This window comes from Martes martes, assembly GCF_963455335.1.
Source record: "Martes martes genome assembly, chromosome: 17".
In the NCBI taxonomy this organism is placed as follows: Eukaryota; Metazoa; Chordata; class Mammalia; order Carnivora; family Mustelidae; genus Martes; species Martes martes.
In genome coordinates, this window is record NC_137905.1 from 7,078,307 (window position 1) to 7,102,939 (window position 24,633).

Here is a 24,633-nt window from a genome sequence, read left to right on the forward strand (position 1 = left end):
AGGTCACAGGAGAAGCGTGGGACTTAGGGAAAAGCACAAGGGCTCAAGTCAGCCTGACCAAGGTGTGAATCACCACTCTGAGCCCTACAGCTGTGTGACCCTCGAGGCCAGGGGCTGTCCCCAGCCCTGAAACACGGGCACAACCCACCTCAGGGGACAGCTGCAAGGAAGAGACAGACGCACAAGCGCCCGGCACACAGTAGTTCTCAAGAAGTGACAGATTCCATTATTTCGCTGGGCCTACCCCACGGCAACCGGTACCCAGCTAGACAGAGAACAGGCTCGGATCTCCCTCCAGAATGTTCAGGGAAGGGAGAGGCCTCCAGACACACAGCACACTTTTAAAAAAGAATTTGAGAGTCATAAAAAAACACAACCGCATCCCTCCAAACTGCCAAATGTGGTGGGAGTAATGAAGCAAACAAAAGGGAAAGTTCAACTCCTTTTCTTGGCTTAAGAACATGCAAATGCAAAATTCAGTGGCGAAGATATCAGCCCAGCAGAATTCCATGGCTACATCTGAAACGGCCCCATGGAACCCTCTCTCTCTCAAGTCACTTAAATTGTGTTTCACTCCAGAATGGGCTCAAGACGGGTGCCCAGCTCACGTCGGAAGAGGTGAGGACAATGCAGGAACTCATTTATTGGGGTCTTTTTCGAGGATACCCACCAAGGAAGACAAAGATGCTGGTCAGCCCCCCGCCGCCCCTCAAGAGCCACGTGCATCGTGAACCTCACAAGGGGACTCGGCTCACTTCAGCTCAGTTCGCCAGGCAACCTGCATAACTCACTCAAAACAAAAACACCAGCCCTTCCCAGCACAGCGGGTCCACACTTCTGAGTCAAGCTCAAGGCGATCAAACACAAAATCCACCATGGCCTACTTGGACACTGTCCGGGCCTAATTTTTTATGCTTACTACATTTTAAGCCTTGACCACCGGGGGGTTGGTGACCACTCTGTCCCCTGGCTTTACAGGTCAGAGAGGTGAGGCAGCCCAAGGTCACTCTGTGTGTCGAGAGGGGCTGAGCACTGAGCCCCACATGCGACACTGGCAGAGCCACCCTGTGCCGACCACAACGTGGCTTCGGTGATGCGCTCTGCCTTATCGAAGAGCGAAGCGCTGTTCTAAATCTGAAAACAAACATTTTAGGGGCAAGAAGTACCAACCTTGAAACTCCAGACTGGGATAAAAGAAAAAAATATTTCACCAGAACCAAGAAGACTAAACACAGCGCTACAAGCGTAGAGAATGCTGTGTGGACAGATCCACTTCCCCAGCCAAAGGAACAGAGCCCCGAATAAAAATCTTGATCTTTCATACTTAATGGAAGGTTTTTTTTAAATCATTTACTTGTTTATTTCTGTACAAAGTTCCATTTCCTGCTAGCAAAGTGTTGCAGACCCCCGAGACTGGTTTATAACCTAGGGGGTCCAGGAAGGATTCCCCAAGATTTCCTGTGTTGCAGATGCTAAATCCCACAAGCCTGTTATCTTATCATTTCACCAGCAGGAGGGTCCGTGGCTTTCATCAAATTTTCAAAAGGAGTGTGTTGCTCTGAAAAGTCCAAGACCCAGTGTCCTGGCACATTCATTCAGCCAGGAAGATTCTGTCATTTTTGATGGCCTGTAAGTGACAAACAGACCTCCTGACCGTCCACTCCAGTGTGAGGATGGAAACGAGACCAAGAATGAAAGAAAAAATACATCACTTCCCAAAGCAAGTCATGCAGAGCACAATTGGGCCAAAATTTAAGTGGACGTGATAGGGAGTCGTTAAAAATTAATAATAACAACACGATTTCGTGGGCCTCCAGGAAGGAAAGAGGAAGAAAAAGTGGCATAACTTGAGACAGGCCTCATCTTTGTGAGGCAGCTGAGCTCCCCCGGTTGGAGCAGTGTCCACACGGCACATGACCACACGACAGGCTGGTGGTAGCACCTGACACACACTAGGTCCTCAAGTGGGATCTGCGGGATGCTGAAGGAACACCCCAAGCGACTTACTTCTTACAACCTTGGGATGTGGGGATTATAATTTCCAGTTTCACAAACCAGGCTCCAAGAAGTCACATGACTTACTTGAAGTTACAACCAGAAAGAGGCAGAACTGGGATTTGGACCCAGCTCTGTACACTGCTGTGTGAAACCCAGGTCCTTCCCCCTACACCATGCCTTGTTTAGATGTGAGACTTTTAACCCAAAGTCATCTTTCAACAGAGTCATAGCTACAATCCTGGTGGCTCCCCGAGGGTCATTTAATGTCCCTGGGTCTCAGGCTCCTAATCGGTACAGTGAGAGACAGACTGCCGGCCAACAGCAATTGATTAGTAGTGGCTGTCTCCAGGCTCACTAGCAAGAATCAATTAGCCAGGATTGATTAGCAATGTCTACCAGGGGAGAGGGACTTAGGAGTGGCGGCACGTGTGTCATATATTTGCCATCCCAGAACTAAATGGCCTGCAGGTTCTCTCTGCCTGATTCTAATTATAAAAATTTAAAGGGGGGGGGATGGAAAAGGAAAAAACATTAACATTTTCCAACACTGCCCATGGCTGAATTCAGCAAAGCCTCAACGGCCGACCAGCCAGTTGTGCATGCTTTGTGCACACAGCCCTGCCACATGGGAGGAAGTGGAAAACATCAGATCTGCTGCCTGCACACCCAGTGAGACACCCCATCCAAGCCAGAAGCAGCCCAAATGTGGCTTCTGTCAGGTTTGGCCAGGGCTGTACAACGCCTCGTCAGTCCATAGGCAAACCAACCTCGCACACTACTCCACTGGGCTTCGTGCCCCGGCCTGACCTCTCACCCAGCCTGAGCCTTGGTCAAACGCCTTCCCCTCACTCAGCCTCAGTTTCCTGACCCTGGAGAGTCTTCACAGGGTTGTCGTAATGATTCAACACAACAGTGCATTGAAGTTAACACAACAAGCCCGAAGTAATTGGGCTGGTAAAGGGCCACTGGGAGCATCGTCACCGTTCTGCGAGGGCAACACTACTTTCAGAAAAGAGTCTACACCCAGGAGATTAATTTCATTTTCCCACGTCTAGAGAATCACCCCTTTGGTTACTGTGAACTCTAAAAGGGAAGAATCTGAAAACCACTCCATCCTCTTGAAGCCCCTGGTGTATGAGCTGGGGCCCCGGGAAGAAACCCATGGCAGACACAAAACGGTGTGATTTGGAGAAATGGTAACAAAAGGATGACATACCAAGGTGTATGCAGAGCACAGGGAAGGCACAAGAGATGGTTTTTCTGCCCAGGGTAACCAACTGTCCCCTTCTGCCCGGAGTGCGGGCTTTCCCGGGACACAAGGGCAAACACAAGTTTCCTGGGACAGTCCCAGGCAAGCCAGGCCAGGCGGCCACCCCATTTCCACCACAGGCCTGAGTGGGGGTGGGGGGGGGGAGGGACAGGAGCTGTGATGGAGGGACCCTGCCTACCCACAGCAACCTTAAATTAAGGAGGCGACGGCCTCCATCTCCTCCAGGGTCCCACTGACCAAACCCCCCTCCCCGGAAGCCAGAGGGCACGGAGGCCCACTGATGAAGGCCACGTGGCCAGGTCCTGGGCACAGAGAACAGTGAACAGGATGGGAGTGTTATCCTGGGATGGCCAGGGTACCAGGACCCACCTCTCAGATGTCTCCACGGGGAGGTCCATGGGGGTCCAGAGTTCCCAGTCCTCATCCAACAGGAAGGACAGGAGCCTTCTCCCCCTCTGGGAGGGGAGTGTTGCAGTAGAGCAACCAGACTCAGGCTCCATGAGGCCAACACGTACACATTTAATGCTCCTCATTCAAAGGTGGGCTCCAAGGAAGCAGCCCCCTCCCATGGCTGCAGGGTTACCACTGACAGTGCAAATAAGGCCAAGGTGACACAGCGGGTGACCACAGAAGATACGGTTGTCATGAAAGCGGTGGGGGGAGTGCCGTCAGACACACACACAGGTGCACCTCCCAGGAGGGCCTCGAACGGTCTCCCACTGGCACACTCGCACCAGACGCCACTCTGCAGGCCCCAAGCATGTGTCAGGGGCAATATCGTTGAGAAAACAAAAGCGACTTTCAATTCTGTTTTTAAATCATATTTTCCAAGATCAAAATCTTATTTCCCAAGCACTGCTGCTGAAAGCTAAAACCACCAATAATACCTCAATCCTCCCAGCCTCCCAGCTGCAGATCAGGGGCCTGGCAGCCAGGGTTGGGGCCTGGGCTGAGGGTCCACTCCCGATCCTGGTGCCTGAGGTCACAGGACAGGGTCAGGAGCAAGTCCTGAGGTTCTCCCAGAAAGCTCCAAGGTCACAAGCCAGGGACAGGGTTTCCAAGAAAACCTGAGGTGCTCGTCTGTCCCGTCACAGCCCGTGATGCTCGGGCCCCCGGCTGCCCTCCAGCACAGCCGCACTCAGCCAAAGGCCTGGACTGATATCAGGTGTCCCTGGATGAAGAGGACGCTGCCTTCGAGAAGCGACAGTTGAGCAGGAAGCAGGAATGCAGGCCAGGGGGGAAGCACTTGCTACACCTGCACCCGGCACTCTTCTAAGCCCCACCCCCGCCCCCCGGGGACTATCTCCGTCACCCTTCAGACAGCCTGGGAGCTTGGCTGTTACCCCCACCTGACAGATGCAGAACCAGAACCAGATCACACCACTGGCCCCGTGGCCCAACGTCAAGGGTCTGAGTCTGACGACACTGGCCAGCGCTCGTAGCCACGATGATGAGGGTCCTTGCTCGGGAAGGGCTGACCTGGGGGGCAGGGTCTTTAGCGCCCCCCATTGCCACCACGGGTTTCACAGTGTGGGGGGGACAGGCTGTGTGCTGCCCCCCAACCCTCAACACAGACTCCTTCAGCGGCTGCCCTGAACACTGACAAGGGCCTGCTGGGGCCGGATGGGGGCCGAGATCCAGCCAGGGCTCAGCTCTCTGGGTTCAGAGGGGGGCCTGCTTACCACTGGGGCGTCAGAAGAGCCCCCAGACTGCTGCTGCTTGAAACACTGTCTACCCTACGTCCCTCACTCCTGCGGCGCACCTGCCAGCAGGACCCACGGATACTCCAGAAGCATCCTTTTGCACCTCTCCTGGCGGTGTGGCTCAGCTCCAAGAGGCAGAGGGACCCAGTGCCTGGCCTTGGCGGGGAGGGGAAGGTACTTCAGCCAAGTGGATGAAGGCCTTAGAAGAGCCCCGTAGCCAGGCAGCCTACCACCAGCCCACTCCTCCTCCTCTCCACAACCCTGCCCCCGCCCCAAAACACTTCACTGCACACAGGTTGTTTCATTTTCCTCACACCAAAACTTTCTAATGCTAATTTTTCCTTCTTTTATTGGCATGATGCAATTCTCCTTTCAACGCGGCCATCTCTGAAGTCCTGAGTCATCAAGGTGGCACCGCAGGGGGCGATCCAGGGATCACAGGTGTGGGGAGCCCGGCGGATGCTCTGGCCAGCGGGATTTCCTTCCAGGGGCCTCGCCGGAGAGCCCCGCCACTTGGCCCCATGCCAGGCCAGACACGGGCTTCTGGACTCGGCCCGCCAGCCCCCACAAAGCTCTTCCTTACCCTCCGTGCCCCAGGTAACCGGGGCAGGAGCACAAGCCACCGCCAGGGCCCACTCAGGGCAGGCGGGACAGTAAATGAGCTACCTGGGGTCTCAACTGGGAATGGGGCCCCCAGGGGCTATGTCTTCAGGCATTCAGGGCCATTACAACAATGCGGAGTCTCTAGTGGGCTGAGGCCAGAGATGCTCTACATCCTCAATGCCAAGGACAGCTTCCCCCACAAAGAATGGTTTGGGCCCCGATATCAATGGGGGACAAAGCTGAAATACTCTGAGATAACAGACTAATGGCTTAGTGTTTAGGAATCAGACGTAATCCCTGCTTGCTGTACGAAGGACCCCATGGGTGTCCTACGTCCTCATCTAGGAAAAGCACAGAGGGCTACACCCCAGGTTCACATGCATGGCTTTGGGGAGGCTGAGATTGTGGGAGAAATTTTGGCTTCCTTACTTGATAAGCTCATCGTCCCCATGTGATGATCTTTGTTGCTTCCATCAAGTGCAGAAGTGAACAGCCAGTAGGGAAGGCTAACAGGTGCGGAGGCAACTGGCATCCAGCTAGGGAAAGGGTGCATCGCACCCTGCGGGAAAGGGAACCCCCATGGCCACTGGGGGGTCAGGGAGGCCTCCAGGGGCTGGAGGTGCCAGAGCTCCGGGGTGCCGGGTTACTCGGGCTGGATGGCGGGCAGGGCCGGGCGTGCACTCCCAGTGGACCCAGGACTTCAGGTTCGCCGTAGGCAGGTCATCACAGCCGGCTCCCACGGGCAGCTCCTCCAGGCCAGGCCATCTCAGGCAAGGAAAGCGAGGCTCCACGGGGCTGAGTCCACTCTCCCGAGATTGACACGGGGCAGGTGAGAAGCCAACGTCTGCCACGGCTCTTCCCCAAGACAGGCCTGCGGGTGGCTGCACCCCCCAGGCCGAAACACCCCGCTCTGTCCACAAGCTCCTCCACCCCACTTCTGTAAGGCCCTCCTCCCAGCGTGGGGCTCAGCCTGGCCGCTGGGGGTCTTACTGACCCTCCACTCTTCAGCATTGCCCACAGGACATGTGCGGTTACACTGTAGCACCAGATGGCCTGGGTTCAAATCCCAGCTCCAACCATTACTAGCTGGTTAAGCAGTGAGCTCATCTCTCTGGGCCTCACTCTGCTCATCTGTCAAATGGGGGAATTAGCAGCAGCACCTCACAGGGGCTCCCATGCACAGAAGCACTGGGTAAGTCCTGGCTGTCGCCATCACGGGCTTGCTGCTGGTGAGTTCCCACTGCCCAGCAAGGAGGCATCGTGGCACATGGGGAAGGTCTTTGGCTCTGGACGCAGGTCACGGGTTCCAGATGTATAACCTGAAACTGGCAGGGCCTCAGTTCCTATCTGTAAACTGGAACCTCAGGGGCTGGTGTGAGCATCAATGCACAGACACATCCAAGGGACTTGGCGTGTGGGAGGAAACGATCGGTACTGTCCCGATCCCCTGCTGGGGTCCCCAAGCCTAGCAGCCCAAAGAACACTGGTGCAGTCCAAGCGCTTTCGTTCTCCCCGCTCCCAAAGCAAGCCTCGGTCACAGGGCCATGACACATGAACCAACCAGAGCAACAGATGATCTCAGCCAAGTCACTGTTCCCCTTTCCAGCAGGGCAGCCCGGCCCCACCAGCTCACCCACCGGCCGGAGACCCCACTGCAGACCCGAAGCAAACTGCCACTCCTACCCTGGGCCTCAGCCTGATGGTGATACCTTCCCAACAGCCCCAGGGCCAGGCTGAGCCTTCTCACCAGACCTCCAGGAAGGAAGGTACCAGAAGGGGAGCCTTGAAAGCTAGAGCTGACAAGGGAAGTTTCAGGTCCAGGGCTTAGAAAGCACCAGAGGCCTCTGATGGAAGCCCGTGAGGAGCTCCAGGCTGGCCGGCTGAGCCCAGCAGCCTCACGGCCAAGGCAACACACCAGGGACCCTCAGGCCTGTTCCCGCCCCTGTGGCCGGCCATGCACACCACGTGCCACACGGGTCCAAGGCACACACTGTCCATTTGCATCGGCAGCCCTGGAGGGGAGAGAAGAGTAGGTATGAGGGCCCTGCAGGGGGCCAGACACACAGGGTCCCAGGGTTGGAGAGCAGAGGTCTGAGCACATCTCTCCCCTCTCCCCTTCCAACAAGGAGGGACCCGCCAACTACGCACTCACGGCAACCTCACTCTTCACTCACTCAGCCAGCCAGGCAGCCAGCCAGCCAAAGATGTCTGCTGTGAGACCGGGCCTCAGTGTCCTCATCTGTAAAGTGGGCAGAGAAACAGTAAGTCGTTGGGCTGTCACAGGGATCACCAATGGAACCACCCGGCACAGCGCCTGGCAGAAGGAGAACTCACAAGGGGTTGTCGCCATGGTCACTGTCGTGGCGGACGCCTGGCCCTGGTGACTCAGATCCCTGCGCTCCTGAAGCCTCCACTTCGGGGGCATCCCAGGCTCCCAGCTGGTGTCCCGTCTCTGCACTGCAACCAGGGCCCTTTTGGCTGGACCATGCCCTGGTGAATCTGGCACCCACCTTACCCCCACCGGGGGGCCCACTCTGGCAAGTGATCCCGCCTCCCACCTTCACACACTCACTCTGTACGCATAGCGCCGGGAGCACTCCCTGGTGAACGCAGCTCCCGGGAAACTCCCTCTGCACACACAGTATCCAGTACTCGACTCGCAAACTTAGTGCCTGGTACGCACTCTACAAATACTTGGCATTCACTTCCCAACACCAGTTCCCTGAACTCACTTGACAAATTCACAAAGGAATGTCTGCCAAACACCAGCAGACACGAAACTGATAAGCCCACTGATTCTCAGCTAAGATGTTTCTGCAAGAGGCTGAAATAATTCTATGATATCCGTTGGATGTGCACGTATCCATGGACACGCGCACCCACGCATGGGGCAGGCCTGCCTCTGCCTCTCCACTCGCCTTCTTCACACACACAGTAGGTAGACAACCCATGTCCCTGTGGTCACAAACGCGTCGCTCTGTTCCCTGCAATACATTTTCTCAGCCTACTTTATTCTCCACCAGAGAGAAGACTGTGAACCCCCTGACCTGCTACTGAGCTCAAACCCAGGAGCTAGAAGGGCTCATGGTGTTTGAATTTCCCTTCCAGAGCATGTCCTCGAAGACATCCAGACCTCTGCGGTGTCCCAGAAATGCTGGTGGGACTCCTCACCATTCCACGGCCTCTTTTCTCCAGGGCCCTGTGCTCAGGAGTAGTCATATCACAGAGACGTGACCAACAGAGCGGCCAGACCTACCCACGGCTCAGCCCGGTGCTCGCTCCCTCTCCCACCACCCGCTCAGTGAGGCCCAGGAGGGAGGAGAGGGGCAGCCAGTGACACAACAGGCAGGAGCCCGGCGCCCATATAATCCAGCTCCAGCAGGGCAGAATCCGCCATTGGACTGAGCAGAGCACGAAGTAAGCCACGTTGGGTGAAGTCGCGCAGCTCTGGGGGCTAGCTGTCACCGCAGTTAGCCCACCCCCACTGACGCCCAGCCCCGCCCGCACGGATGGATCCGTGGCCCCTCTGAGCCTCCCACGAGCGTCCGCTGGTGATCACATGCACCTGGTCTGGACAGTGAGCCAAATGGGGGTGGGGGGGCAGGGAGGCCAGGCCTGGGTTTCTCCAGATTGTGCACTCCCCTCTGCGGCTTTTCCAGGCCTTTAAGAGCTTGGGACTGGCTCAAGACACCCAGGAGAGGACTCCTAGTTCTCGTGTTATCTTCCCTCTCCTGATGACCCCACTTGAGCCGGAGCCAACCAGCCCAGCCCCAGGAAAACATCCACCACCCCCTACCTGAGTCCCATATAGCCACCTACCCAGGGACTGGACAATCCAGCTCTTCTGCTTCCCTCTAAAGTGAGTTTACTTAGCCTAATCTGCTTATATCCCTTTCGCGATCATATCATTTCTGATAACAGCTTGAAAGCAGGAGGGCCAATGAAAAAGAAGGCAGAAAGCCCTGGAAGGTTCTAGAAGGCCCTGGAAGGGGCTGGGAGGTAGGATTCCTGGGTATGAATCCCAGTCCCGCTGCTGAGTCATTTGTAAGGGTCTCTGAGCAACATACTTCCCCTCACCACTTCCCCTCCCCACCCCAGCAAAATGCCAGAGGCGAATTCAACAATTAGTGTTCTAGGTCCTAGGACCCTTATAACTCAGGATGGACAAATGCAGCTGGTTTCTAAGTTTCAATGGGTTTTGTAATTTAAGAGTCTCTTACAGCACTGCTCCAAAAGCGATTCACTTCTATTGAGAGGAAGCCCGGCTAAATAAAACACACACACACACACACACACACACACACATACACACACACACCCCAGAAGCACCGGAATAAAAAAGCTCAATGGGGCCGGGAGCTCCCTGTATGCCCAACGACTTGCACATTCTGGGTGCTCATAAATATTTTTCAATAGATGATAACAGCTCCTAGAAAGCAGGGGTAATAACAATTGTACAGCAATTACTAAATGCCAGTCCAGCCTCTTTACCAGGTGATTTCTAAGTACAATCCAACCTCAGGGCCTTTGCACTTGCCACTCTCTCTGCCGGGAATGCTCTCACCCCCTTCCCTGACTGCCACATGCAAAGCAGCAAGGTCGCCAGTCCCCAAGCTCTGGACACCCCACCTACCTGCCTGCTTTGTTTTCCTTGGGACCCCTGCCACAGCCAGGCAGACTTTACATCTCCCTGCTTAGTGGTTTATTATCTTCACTCACCCCACCAACAGGCAGGCTGTGGGGGCAGGGTGCTGTATTCTTCGAAGTGCCTAGAGCAGTGATATTCATCTGTTGAATAAATGCATGAATGAACTGCCATGCCTTACCTCACTTAACCTCACGGACATCAGTGCCAGAGGGAAATCCCCAGAGTCCGAATTTTACAGGTAAATACAGACTGTTAGGTGACGTGCCCAAGGTCACCCAGCAGTTGGAAGTTGCAGGGCAGGGATTCAGGCTCACCGGTCTGACCACTCCACTGGGGCTGGCTGTTCTCCTCCAGTCACCTCACCACACAGCCCAACACAGAGGCACCTGCACACGGCAGGTGTAAAGAAAGGGCTACTGAACACGGGTACCAATTCCTGCACCAGAAACCTTTCCTCTGAGATCTCCTTTGCCTCAGGACACAGGGACAGCACACACACACACACACGCGCGCGCGCGCGTGAATGCACACGCGCGGCTCATCACCCTTTGGTTATGGCTCTGCTGATGTCAGCAAAGCTTCCTTTCCAATGTGCACTGCCTCCCTCGGCGCCCCGCTGAACTCACTGGGTGCTTTGTCATCAGAGCCAGGAGTGGGGAAGAGACATTCTCACTTCCTCCCTTTCTCTACCCCGGGGCTGGGCGGCCTGGCTCCCATCCTGGGGAAGCAGGAAGTCTGGGGACAAAAACCATGCTCTCAGGTGGAGCAGGAAACAGCCAGCCCTGGCCACACAAGACTCCTGTCCTCGGGGCACAGGTCAGCGTGACTGCTCAGAGCCCTGGGCTCACCTGCGCTGAGCTTCCGGGGGGGGCCAGGTGGGCGGACTCCCCAAGGGGGCTCCACGGCTGGTGACATGAAGCCAGATGGAAGCACGACCGCGGGTGGCCATGACCCCAGGCAACACTGCCCATCCCCCTCTGGGGGATGGTCAGCTCTTCCTTGCAAAGCATTCTGGGACTAAGTATTTGAACACCCCCCAAAGAAGCAAAGAACATTCAAATTATCCAACCAGGAACAACTCCGCTGAAGAAAAATGGAAAGTGTCTTGTTTCAAACAGCAAAAGAGCGGGTCTAACCTAAATGTCCCACAACAGGAGACGGTTCAGGAGCATCACATTGCCACCACAGAGCACCGTGACAAAGAGGAAGGCGGCCGTGTACGCACAGATCTGGAATCATCTCCAAAATACGCTGTCCAGTGACCAATCATGCCCAGAACGGCATGTAAACGGCTGGAACGGGCAGCAAGGATACAGAAGAAACGGGTAACAGAACAGCCTACAAGCAGGAGAACTAGGGGCCACGGGTGCATGAAAGCAGTATTTTTCCGGGTATGTCTTGTTGTGCCATCTGAATTTTTTTGATGTGGGTATTATTGTTGCAATTTTTTTAAAAAAGAGCTTTGTGGGATGTTTAGTTTAAAGAAACTAGACTGTGCTCCCGAGGAGTCTGTCTTAACCTGCTCTCAACAGTCTCGCAGCCTTCAGACACACCAGATCTGCTCGCTACCCCTGACTTTCCCAAATGCACTGCTCATCGCAAGAGACTTTGCTCTGGAGACTGCCCACTTTCAAACAGTAACAGTCCTTTCTACTTGTGCAGAATTTCAAGAAGCTCTCTCGGGGCAATTAAGAACACGCACATTGGGATGCTGGCCCCTGCTTGCAGTCCTACCCACCCGGTAGGACTTAGAACTATCTCCAAACCTTACAGCAACCCTATAAATGAAGTAGGATCATGCCACCCTCCAGATGGGGGAAAAAAAAAAAAAAAAAAAGCAAGGCCCACCAAGGGAAAGCCATGTGCTAAGAGTCACACGGCCAGGGAAATCATAACCTTAGAATTCAGACCCAGTACCATGGGATAGCAAAGCCCAGGCCAGCTCTGCCCCACGGTGGGGATGCCCTAAACCGTATCACATTCCCTCACTTAATCTCACTTAATCCTTTAATCGAAGGCATCATTCAACCACCTCAAATGTCTATTCCACCGAAACACCAAGAGGGTGCCCTCCACGTGGGCCCAGCCCGGCTGGCCCGGAGAAGAGGGAGGCCACTCTGATCACCCAAGGCTCGCAGTAAGGAACCCTGAGACAGCTTCTGTTCTCAGGACAACACAGCTGCCAGGATACCCCTCAGCCTCACCAGACACAGTACCCCAGAAATGCCCGCTCTCGGTGTCAGGCGAATCGGCAGGTGCAGGAGCGAGAGGCGCCAAGCAGAAGCCACTTGTGGGCCATGGAGCCCAAGCCAGTCGCACCTGCCTGTCTCCACAGCCAGTCTGGCAGCAAAGCCCAGACACATGCCACATGCCACCACCTGGACCGGCACGATTTTGCCTGCAGTCAGAAAGAGCGCCTCCAACTGCACTAGGCCAATGGCAGCATCAGACTTGGGCCCTCCTTGACGTGCATTTATTTGTTACACCCTGGGAGGGCGCGTTCCTGTTTATGGAGAATTCAGATTCTTTCTCCTCTTCTGCCCGGGCCCCGCCCCACCACCCTCCGGTCAGACATGTTACCCTGGAAACAAACGTGATAGACCCAAAATCTTAATGACAAATGGTACTGAAGGAAAAAAAAATATTTGTGTTCACTCGCTGCCGCAGAAAACATCCAATGAACCAAAGGCGGGAAGGATGGACAGACAGGAGCTGGGTAAGGGACAAAGTGGAAAAAAACAAACACGCGTGCACACACACATACACGCGGACACGTCCCCGTGGGACCCGTGACTACCCCAGAGGACACAGGCTTGCATTCTCAGGCGGAAACCACACCGTGGGGCTGAGCTCCCCACTCGGCACTGGACACCCAGCAGGCGCTGAGTTAACAAAATCCAAGTTCAGAAGATTGCTGCCCCCACACCCCGCCCAAGAGAACTCCTAATTAAAGAGACCGACAAGGATTAAGGGGACTTCTCTTTTCTTTACCACGATAAAAAGCCCAGAAGAAACATTGCCATCGGAGGAGCAGAGTGGAGAAAATTTAAAAGCAAGTCACTGAGGAATTCAGGCTTGAAAATAAAGAAGGCCACGGCCACCTGTGCTCCCACCCCTGTGCTGTTTGGTCAAGGAATCGGATCGGACCCACCACTCTGAGACGCCATGTGCTGCATGTAATAAAATAAGGTGAAAGAAAAGGTAGGCAGCTTATTTGTGCTTCTTCGGCGCAGAGAAACAAAGCACACAGACAAAAGCTCTCTTCCAGCGGACAAACATGTCTAGCAGGTGATCAAATTCAACCCACACATGAGAACAGCAAAATGGATTCTGGTCGTGTGGACCCGGCTGCTTCTGCAGAACTCCTGGCCCTTGGCTCCAACCCACACTACAGTCGGCAGCCACGAAAAGCCCAAGGGGGCCAGGGGAATGAGAAGTCTGGATGCAAAAGGGGAATGAGGCACCACGTCTAGGCCACAGTCTGGGCATGACCGCAGGTGTGGTCCTGTGTACGCCGGGGAGGGGGCGGACTCGTCCCAATCACCCCTCACACGTCAGCCAGGTCACTGTCGCCTTTGTGTTTCCTTCTTTGTTTATGAGCACTGGGGATCCAAAGTCTCCAGCACAGAGTGCATTGGGCCCAGCGCTGTCACAGGCCACGTCCAGCACACTGCTGGCTCTGCGAGGATTTAATCAGTAACTGGCCCAGGAGACTGGCACCGGGGCAAGCGCCAACCCGACCCCACAGAAGGCAAAGTTTATGGCCAGGCCAGGAGGCGAGGCCGCCAGCTCCCAGGGCCCCAGGCTGAGCCCATCTCCCCAGCAGGGAATCAACTGAGGTCCACCTGCGGGGTGGACCCAGCTGGAGCAGCCTACTGGGGGGGGGGGGTGCTGGGAGCCCCCATATGCTTCTACCCTAGCCCGATGCAGCTGTGGTCCCGGAAGCCTTTATCTCTGACAACAATCCAGTTAATTGGATCAGTGTAGACAGACTCCAAAGATGGTTTGGGCAGGAGCGTATTTGGTTTATTTATCGGTTTGAATCCAGATCAATCACTCTGAGTCTTGTTCCTGAAGCCCACGCAATTAACCAGATAATTACCAGACAGTTCTGAGTTGGGCTGTGCCGACGGCTTGATACACGGATGATGGACATTTCATGAAAGGATTTGACCTGCTCCGGAAACATACCTGATCTATCAGCAGCTTGAGGCTGGGCCGGGGGACTCTGCAAAAGCCACGGGGCTGCACAGGGCTTCTGCGGTAGTGAACTACACTGAAATTCACCTTTGTTTCATTTGGGGCTAATATTTCTCAATAGCGTGCTTGGGCCACACTATAAAATGCAGACAGATTACATAATACCCAGGCCTCAGGGAAACCCCTCAGGGGTTCCTTTGCTTCCCCAGGGCCTGGACACCAACCAGGTGTCTCATGATGGGACAAGGTCCCTGGTACAGTTCCAGTCCCACCTCTGCCCTGGAAGCCACTGCCACAGCCAGGAGTGCCCTCAGCAGCCCCCTCCACACTCACAGGCCCTGGCACAGAGAGCCCCGCACCCCACTGGAGCCCACCAGGGCAAAATTCAAGGCCACCCCCTGTCCACAGGGCCCAGTGGCCACAGGCGGAGGAAGGGGGATTGGCCAGTCCATCGGACACTTGCTCATAGTTCCTACTTCCACATTTCCGACCATGCCGCAGCAGGGTTCTACTGAGACAAATCTTGTTCTACGGATGGCCTTCACCCCCGGTCCTGAAAATCACAGCTCCTCACCAGAGAGGGCCAAGCTACGAAGGTGCCACCCATCTCGGCTGGTGAAGGTGGTGCCGGGGCCTCTGGCTGCTGGAGAAGCCAGTGCCCAGCCTCAGTCTTTGCTTCTTTCCTCTCCTAGATACCTCTTGAGCAATCAGTCACTGGGGGGAAGGGGGCCTGGAGCCTCCAAAGCTGGCTTCCCCCCCAGACCATGGCCAGCAGCCCCAGAGCACACACTCCCGGCTTCTCCCACGGAGGGCCACTGTGCCTCTCAACCACTTCCTCTCCCTTCCCAACTCCCCTTCATTTTGAGGGGTGGGAGGAAAACACAAACACCCCCGGAAGCAGGGGGAGATTCGGAAGCCCGTTGGGGGCTCCTGATCCCAGGCAGGGAACTATTAAGGGCACTGGCTCCTGCCTGAACCTGAAACGCTGCGTGCTAGTGAAATTCTCTGAGGTTCTCTCTCCACGGAATGAAAAGCCAAATGCCCAGGCCTGTGGCTTTGGACGGGTTTAAGAACATGCATGAGCCTGAACCAGGGACCAGACCGCCTCACGGCAACCAGCGATCCTCCCTGAGGAAGAAGTCTTTGCAGATACTGCACCAACCTGCCCACAGGAAAGAAAAAAAAATAGGTGTTCTAAGCACGTCGGACCCGAAATTCAGAATAAGAGTCCTCATGTGTTTCAGTGCTCTGGGGAGGGAGGAGTGGTTTCGAGGAGTAGGGCTGCTGCTGCTAACTTTTCCCCCCTCCCCATTCCTTGGAGCATGTGTCACGGCCTGTGACACACTGCCAAGGGAACATGGATGCCGGGGAAATGTCTACACATGCTACATGTTTGTGACATGCCATGGAAGCGACACCCTGTTTCCTGGCTGGGTGTTCTTGGCACAGGTGTGGGCAGGCACTGGATTCTGCCACCTCCACCGCCCACCCCACCCCCGGCCCCAAAAACCGTACTTAGTAAACAGGATCACGATCACGTCCACCCCAGGGGGAGTGTGCGTTCTGGGGAAGACCTGCCACCTCTCCACAGAGAGGCCGGGATCCCCTCAGCAAGGCTCAGGCCCAAGCAGAGCTGGTGCTTTAAACTGTCCTTGTTTCAAAACACAAAGCATCCTGCTCAGCCTCCCGCCAGCCACCCCCACCCCCTGCGACCCCACCACAGCTGTCTTTCCCCACCTTGCAGATTTGATTTCAGAAACACATCAATGACTTCTCCTCTCCCTCTCATCCAGCTGACCCAGTCCCAGCCACACATATGAAACAATAACAGTAACAAAATAAAACCAGCCGCAGAACACCCATATACACACACTTCACAGCCAATGCAAGGCCAGGGCCCCGCAGCCAGCTTCCACTCCAGAGCCTGACCACCCCTCGGTGGGGAGGAAACAGTCCGGGACCCCCGGCCCCTCCCCCTCCTCTTCCAACATCCCAGCGTGCGAATGAGATTTTTCAGAAAGGGAAGCACCCAGTTTTGCCTACCAGCCTGAGCAGGAAAAAGACAGTGAAGCACAGAAAGGAACTGGCTTCTGGAAATTCTTTGGGTTTTGGGCTTCGAGGTTGTTAGGTTTTCTTTCTTTGGGGGGGGGGGGCTCGTTTCATTTTCCCCTCCAGCGCAGATCCAGATGGGCCAGGGGCTTTCAGAAAGGGAACCCCCACCACCGTCGGGGCCCAGCCCGGGTCTACCCCACGGTCCCATCCGTAAAAACACTAGCTAGCGCTGGGTCCGGGAGGTCCGCAGATGCCCAGGCTGGGGTGGGCCGGATCCGGTGCAGAATTCCGAGGGTCTCCCCGAGCCCGCCCGCTGGGCATAAGCCAGCCCCGAGCGCAGGCCAGGAGGGGGGCGCCGGGGTCCCCCCGCCAGCCCCCGCCCCGGCCTCCCCGGGCCGACCCGCCCCCCCCACCCCGGCGCCCCGCAGGCCCGGGGCTCCAGGTGCAGCGGCGGGCAGGGGGCGGCGGCGAGAGGGGGCGCCTCCCGGCCCCGAGGCGAGGCGCGGGGGTGCCGGCGCGCCGCCGCCGCGCAGAGCGACTCACCGTGGCGGACGCCAGGCTGTTGTCGGCCAGCGTTAGGTGGTGCGGCTCCCAGCGCCTCAGGAATTTCGAGGTGAGGATCTTGCTGAGAAAGGTCCGCGGGTGCCGGATGACACAGACCTGGATGTCGCCCTCCTGCAGCAGTTTGTACCTCATCCCGTTGCACAGCAGAAGGGCCCGGCGGCAGGGCACGGCGCCCATCTTCGTGCCCTCGGGGGCCGGCACGTCGCCCCCCAGCAGCGGCTTGGTCTCCTCGATCTGCCGGGGGTCGCCGCCGCCGCCCGAGCTGCTGGTCAGATCCATGGCCGGCCGGGCCGGGGCGGGGGCCGGGGGCGGGGAAAGGGGGCTGTCCCGGGCTGCCGGGGCGGCGGGGCCCCCGAGCGGCGGCCCGCACCCCCCCCACCGCCCAGGAAGGTGGGGGGGCGTGGGGCTGGGGGGGCGCCCGGCAGGGGAGGGGCCGGCGGGCGGGCGGGCGGCGGGCGGCCGGCGCTCGGCGCTTCCTCGCGGCTGCGCTTCCTCCTAGCTCGTCGGCTGCATGCTCGCGGCGGCCGGAGCGGCGGGCGGCGGGCGCGGGCGCGGGGCAGCGGCGGGGGCCGGGGCCGCGCGGGCGGGCGGGCGGGCGTGTCTCGGCCCCGCCGCCCGCTCGTGTGTACAGTACGTGTGTCTGGGCGGCCGTCCGCGGGCGAGTGTGCGGCGGGGGCCGCGGGGGCCGGCTCAGTTGAGAGATTGCAGAAGCCGCTCGGCGCCCGCGCGATTGGTCCCCGCGGGGTCATGTGCCCGCCCCTCTGACGTCAATGGCGGCAACGGCGGCGGCCGCCGCGGCTTCGGCCTCTCGCAGGCGGAGTCGGCCGCCGGGCGGGGACGCGAGGGGCAGAGGCGCGGCCCGACGGGAGGGGGCGGCCCCTGGGGAGGGGGCCGCAGCGGGCGAGCCCCGGCAGGCCCCGGGCCGGCGCCGCCCGGAACGTAGGGGTGGGCGGGGGGCCGCGGGGGCGGGGCGCGTGACGTCACGCCGAGCCGCGCCCCCGCCGGTGCCCAGGCCGGTGCCCCGGCCGGTGCGGAGCGCTGCGGCCCGCCGGCCCCCGCCCGGCCCCTCCCCCCACCCGCCCCAGCCGGCCGGGATCGGAACGGTCAGCGCCCCAGGACGTGCGGACGCGGGCGGCCGACGTGCACCCAGGTGCAGACCCAGGGTCCGGGGTTGGGGAGGGGGGTGGCCGGGCCGGGCTGGAGGGGCGGGGGGCTGGACCGCTTCAGCTCTGACACCCCCTCCACAGCTCAGGCTGCCCACCCGGCTGGCTAGGTGGGGCCATAGGACAGGGATGGTTCCTCGAATTAAAAATGTCCTCTCAGCTATCAGGGTGATGAGCTCACACTGCCCTGTCTCAGCCTGCCGGGCTCTGAGAGCCCCCTGGCCTTTCACAGATGTCTGTCGGGCCGAGGCCCGTGTGGTTCTCAAGCGCCCTGGGGGAGGGGACAGACTCCCTGGCCCCCCTCCTGGTGCCCCTCGAGTCTGACCCCTCTAGGAACCTAGACAACAAAGTCCCTCCCCAAAGTTCCTGGGCCCCTCCCCTTGTGCCTGAGCCCCAGCCGTGCCAGCTGCTTTGCCTCTCCCCTCAGACCAGCCCATTCATCCCTGCATGGGCAGGCCCAGCACAAGACTGGGAGAGGATCATACTGGAAACACCCTTGTGTAATGAGCCACAGTGTCACCTCGGAACTCCAACTCTGAAACAAAAACGTCTTCTTTCTGCCATCAGGAGCGGCACCTAAAGCCACCCAGCGAATGCTCAGCACCTCCAAGGGGCCTTCTCACAGCCACATGCTTCTGCCCTTAATACCATTTAAACCCCCAGATTTTTGCCTTTTTTGTTAAGGGAAGGTGCCTCTGTAGTGATTACAGGAGTGTGTGACTGTGTGTTGAATTGCATGGTGAATGCTGGCAGCTTGCCCACAGCATCCCTGTGGTGGGGATTATCCCCTCCCCACTCTCTCCCAAGACCGGGCAAGATGGAGAGGCTCCTGGAAGGATCCTATCCCTGAGCCTGGCCAGGGCCAGGAATGGGGGGTGGGAGGGGCGCACAGGGCCCAGCGTATGCCCAGTGTCAGGAGATGGGCAGAGCTGTTCCCTCCTCCTGGGCCCCGGGGGGAGGCAGTTAGGTGAGAAAATGGGGAATTGGTCAACTCTCCACAATTTGCTAGCAAATTCTGTTCTTGGAATTCTGACATTTACAGCCCTGAGACACTCATCAAGCAAGAAAGGGTCAAGCCCATGCCCCCACCTCATGATATAGATGTGGATTCAGAGCATAGTTGTGACCAAAACCCGCAGGCCATCAAGGGGTGGGATTAGGCCCGTTGTTCCGACCCCTTACGGAGCTCTCCCTGTATGCTAAGTGCTGTGCGCGCACACACCTGTTCCTTCTCACAGCAACCATCATATTCGTGCCATCACCATTCCATCCGGCAGACGAGGGTACAGAGAGGCTGAGTAACTTGCCAGGCTCGCTAGGCTCATCAGGCTCAGAGTCTAGGACCCTAAGGCAATGTAAAGGCAATGACCATGCTGTGCTTGGGCTATAGGAATGGAGAGGGGACCCCCAATCTATACCGCGGCACTGGGGTGCGTGTCCTGAGTCCAGGAGGTCTGCAGGAGTCAGGTAAAGGGCAGAGGTGCTCCTGGAAGGGGAATGGCACATGCAAAGGTAAAGACATGGGAGATATTCAGCCTGTCCAGGAAGCTGCATGCATTTGCCAAGGCTCACAAAGTGCCCCCGGGGTTACAGGGCAGAGGCCTAAGAGGTGAGAAGGGGCTGGGCAGGAAGCGCCCTGAAATGCAGGTCCGGGGACCAGACCTCCCTGCGAGAGCCGCAGAAAGCCACCACACGGACCACGTGTGTGAGTGGCTTGTAGATATCACCTTCATAAGGTCACTGGTCACAGCATGACATGGACAAGGTTTGCAGAGGGGCAGCCTGGAGACAGGGAAGTCAGTGGGGAGGCTGCGGAGAGGACCCAGGAGGGAGATGATGGGGGCCTGGAGGCCCCCATGGAGTCGTGGAGGAGGACAGCCAGAGCAGCTGCTGTCCACCTTCGGGACATCTGTGGACTCTCCTCTCCCCATTCAAGAGGCGAACTCGAGCAGAGTGAGATTTACGAGGGTGCAGAGAATCCCTGATTTCTTCCGGGGCCCATCCACACATCCTCTTGTACTGTGGTACTGTGGACGATGCTGCTTGGTACTGTGGACAATGGGTGAACGTTACGTAGGAATGTTAGGATTAAAAATGAGCAGCATTCAAAGTACCGGGTACTATGTGGGGCTTTCATGTTCGTTCTTCTTCCTTCCTCCCAAGGAACCTAGAAGGCAAGAATCACTATCATCCCCATCTTAAAGTGAGGAAGTGAAGACTCAGAGATGGTCAGGCAACTGTGGGAAGCCAGCCAAGATGTGAACCTATAATTCCGTTTGACCTGAAATTCCGCGTTGTCCCCATCCCATCTTTGCCATTTTTTTCCTGCACAGGTGCTCAGGGGAAAATGTTGAAATCAACTGAGGTCATCCTTAAATACTATTTCTTGGTTTTCGTTTGAAGTCAGTGACACAGAGCCCCCACGATGCTCCAAGAAGAGATCCACGAAGGCAGAATCCAGCGTTTCCTGGCCGATGGAAGAGCTAGCTCAGTGCCTGCACACAGTCAGACCTCAACAAATGGGCAGTGACTGACCAGTTGATAGTCACACTCGCCTATTCCCTGGGGCTTGGGCATGTGCAGGCAACAGGACTGGGTCGGTGCATTGGGCAGCGGCGGTACTCCGTGGGTGATATGCAGAGCCCCTCGCCTCCCACTGTCCCGAGTTCCTGACCTTAAAAGTCAAGGAGTCTAGCTGCCAGATTCCATCTGGAGCCCCCTCCCCGCAAGCCCCCAACCTCCGTAGGAGATGCGAGCTGGTCGCGTTTTCACGGATGGATCACAAGTTGTCCTTGATGTCACTGGATCCAGACCCTCCAAAGGACAAGCCAGGCCCCTCCCGGGCCACACGGGTGGAGAGCCCACTCACGGTAGCAAAGCACAGTGCTAGGAGCTGGAGTTGGAGTGAACGGCAGTGGACAGCCGTGCACGCCCATCTCCGCTCCCAGGTGCCTGAAGTCTCCCCCTGAGCTGAGAGGGGAAGGACAGAGCTGGCTGCCCTCAGAGGAATGCCATGAAGTGGCAAAGTCCCTGCTGGGGGAGGAGAACGTGGGACTGATAGCCGGCCCCGGGAGGGGTCCCCCGCAGCACCCTCTTCCAGCACTGCTGCCCCTTCCGGGGGACACGCCTGGAGCTGGGTGGTCTCCTCCTTGGCACGCTCCCCAGTGGAGATCCCCACCAGCCTCTGCCCAGCCCCCGTGTTGCCCCACTCCAGCACGAAATGGTGCATGAATCCCACACCCTCTACCCTCCAAGAGGGCAGGGTTCATTCCAGTTTTGCCCATCACTGTGCCCAGTGGTTTACTGGTAAATGTTTAACTGCTAGCTGACTGGAAGAGCATTTGGCTTCTCCGGTGGAAATGCTCCCCCCTGGGTAGTTTTCAGGCTCCCGAAGCGCATCACTGAACAGAGGTTGGGAAAAGACGCATCCCGTTGTAGGGCATGTCTGCCTGCAGATGCCGCGGGCCAGGGGTCACACCAGCAAACAGTGGCTGAGGGGCCGGATTCCCCTTGTGGCGGGCAAAGCATAAAATACCACCTGGCCCTTTTACACATTTGGAGACCCCTGCAACAGACATCACCTTCGGAACAGAGATACTGTAGAAATAGAATAATTAGGAAGTGATGAGTTCTGGTACCTTTTAAAAATATAATTGTACAGTGGCTAACTGAACATAATAAAAAAATATATATATATATATACATACACATACATAATTGTAGCTTTATATCATTTAAGCTTGTTTAGTGGCTGACAACCCACGGGAAAAATTTCTGAAAAACCAACAAGCAGCTCTCCTGAGCCCGTGTAGGGTCAGCTCCAGGACGCCTGTGTCTAGGGCCTAGCCCGGAGGAGAAACACAGCACTTATGCATTGAATGGCTGGAAATCAATGCCAATATTCAAAGTACTAGGCCACACTGCCCTGCTTCGTTCCTTCATTCTTTCTTTCGGTCCCATTAAACACCTAGCTATTCGCGCCTCCAGAGGGCCAAGGACTTTGCCAGGTTCCGTTAGTTCTTCTTTATCCGCAGGGGATACATTCCAAGACCCCCACACAGATAGTACCAAACTCCATATAGACGGTTTCTCCCCGCACACAGATACCTATGATAAAGTTTCATTTATAAATTAGGCACAGTGAGAGATTAACAACAATGACTAATAATAAAATAGAGCAATTCTAATATACTGTGATAAAAGTTATGTGAATGTGGTCTTTCTCAGAACACCTTATTGTACTGTGCTCCCTCTTCTTGTGCTGATGTGAGACGATAAAATGACTACATGATGAGAGGAGGTAAGTGATGTAAGCACTGACGTAGCATTAGGCCACTATTGACTTTTTTTAAAGATTTTATTTATTTGGGAGAGTGAGAGAGGTGCAGAGGGAGAGGGAGAAGCAGGCTTCCCACTGGGTAGAGAGCCAACGTGGGGCTGGATCCCAGGGCCCTGAGATCGTGACCTGAGCCAAAGGCAGATGCTTAACCAACTGAGCCACGCAGGTGCCCCCACTACTGACCTGGCCAGGTGTCACAAGGAGGATCTTCTGTTCCCGGATGGGAGTTGACGGCGAGTAACTGACAGCGCAAATGGGTAGGGGGGGACTTCTGTGCTACAGACCCGGCTCACACAAGACTATGCCCTCACAGAGCTCCTAGCTGAGTGGGGGGAACCAGACACCCCTCCCTTCCAACCATCTCCCTCGCCGGAAAAAAAAAAAAAAAAAAGAATCCCAGGAGGAAAACCAACTCCTTGCCCTTCCAGCTGTATTTTGTTGATTTACCCTAAACTGGGGTGGTAACAAACTTTTCCCAGGTCATAGACATTACATGAGATCATCGATGTTGGGCTCACGGCCTGGCACAAAGCAGGCACTTCGAATAAGCAGTAGCTATCAGACATGGCTACGGTCCGTGTAGAACCCACATTTCCCCCGGCCCTGATGTCCGGCTTTCCATCCAGCCCACTTGTCCTGACCTTCCCCACCTGCCCCACGGCGGGGGCACAGACACTCCTGATACAGCCTCGCTGCAGGGGTTTCCGGCCACGGCACTACAGGCACCTGGGGCTGGAGAGTTCTTCCTGGGGGGCAGCCGTTGTATGCGCTGGGGGGCACTTAGCAGCACCCCAGCCTCTACCCACAGATGCCTGCAGCAGCCCTAATCCGTGACAAGCACAATGTCTCCAGGCATGGCCACCGTCACCTGGAAGCCTTAATCACCCCTCACCCCTGGCTGAGAAGCCCTGGTTTGAACGAAGACATTTTCCTACCCCTCAGCCTGGACGCGCTGCTCGCTGGGCATCCCGTAGGCTGCCGTCTGGGGGACATTATATGGTCCACACTCGTGCAGTGGCGTGTCCCTCCTCAGATGCCACCTCCCGGGGGCTGGAAACAACGCAGCCGGCTTTATCAGACTCTCAAGGAACACGGGGACTCACAGGAGGGAGTAAGTTGCCACCTGTTTTAAGTCGTGTTTCTGGAGCCAATTTCATGGCACGAGGCCATGCCAAGCACCGAAAGCAGGCAACAAGATTGTTCGTAAGTGGTCCCAATCCCGTGCCGACCACCCGTGGCGCTCTTTCTTCGGGGGCGCTCTCGGGAAGCTCCATCTGGAAACTCTGTCTCAAAACTGCACCAGCCAGGAGAGCATTCCCAGACCCCACTTCTACCAGGCAAGACGCACCAGCATGATGGAACGCACGCCCCATCCCAACGGCATTTAATGTACTGATCAAATAATGAAATGTGCCTATTCTCCTGCTACGAGGAGAGGAGTCGTGTTTTCATCCCGAAGTCGGTGAATAGCCTCCCCCCTCTTTTGAGCTCCTGTGAAGTCAGCTCCTTTTCTAGGCTTCTGGGCGGGGAGGGTGGGGGAGGGGTGGGAGCAGGTTTCCTCTTAACAGCCTGTGATACTGGGTAGTTGAATGAGGACCTCGCGCTTGCGCGCGCACACACACACACACACACACACTTCTCTGGTTTCAGAGGGCAAAGCTGGGCATCTAAAGAACATGAAGTGCCATCCTCTCCCCCTTCCCTTCCTTGTTTTCACCAAATAATTATGCCTGAGGTTCGTAAAAAGCATTACAGAGGATCGAGTGTTTATCTGGAACTATTCTTTTTAACACACAATCAGCTGATGGATTGATTGAGTTACCCACACACAACAGAACCTTAGCAGTGGTTATCTCCGGAGTGACGGATTACAGGTCATTTTTTCCCATTTCTTAAGTCCATGTTATTGAAGTATCATTTACATGAAATAAAACACACCCACTTTAAGAGAACAGGGTTGATAAGTGTTGAAGAATGCATATACCCATGGAACCACCATCTCCATCAAGATAGCAACACAGAACATTCCCACAACCCCAGAAAAGTTCCTCTGTCGCTCCTTTGAGCTGACCCCAGCCGCCTACTTCTCATCC

The 24,633-nt window shown here is 56.5% G+C and overlaps 1 protein-coding gene across 1 annotated transcript in view; it reads right to left on the reverse strand.

The window, feature by feature from the left end:
- The window catches only part of CMIP (c-Maf inducing protein), a 222,491-nt gene extending 204,967 nt beyond the window's left edge, over positions 1 to 17,524 (reverse strand). The window contains exon 1 of the mRNA XM_080827893.1: positions 17,018 to 17,524. Coding sequence (XP_080684019.1) covers positions 17,018 to 17,317 — 300 coding nt within the window. The 5' untranslated portion in view covers positions 17,318 to 17,524. The remainder of the gene's footprint in view (positions 1 to 17,017) is intronic.
- Between the last annotated feature and the right edge of the window lie 7,109 nt (positions 17,525 to 24,633).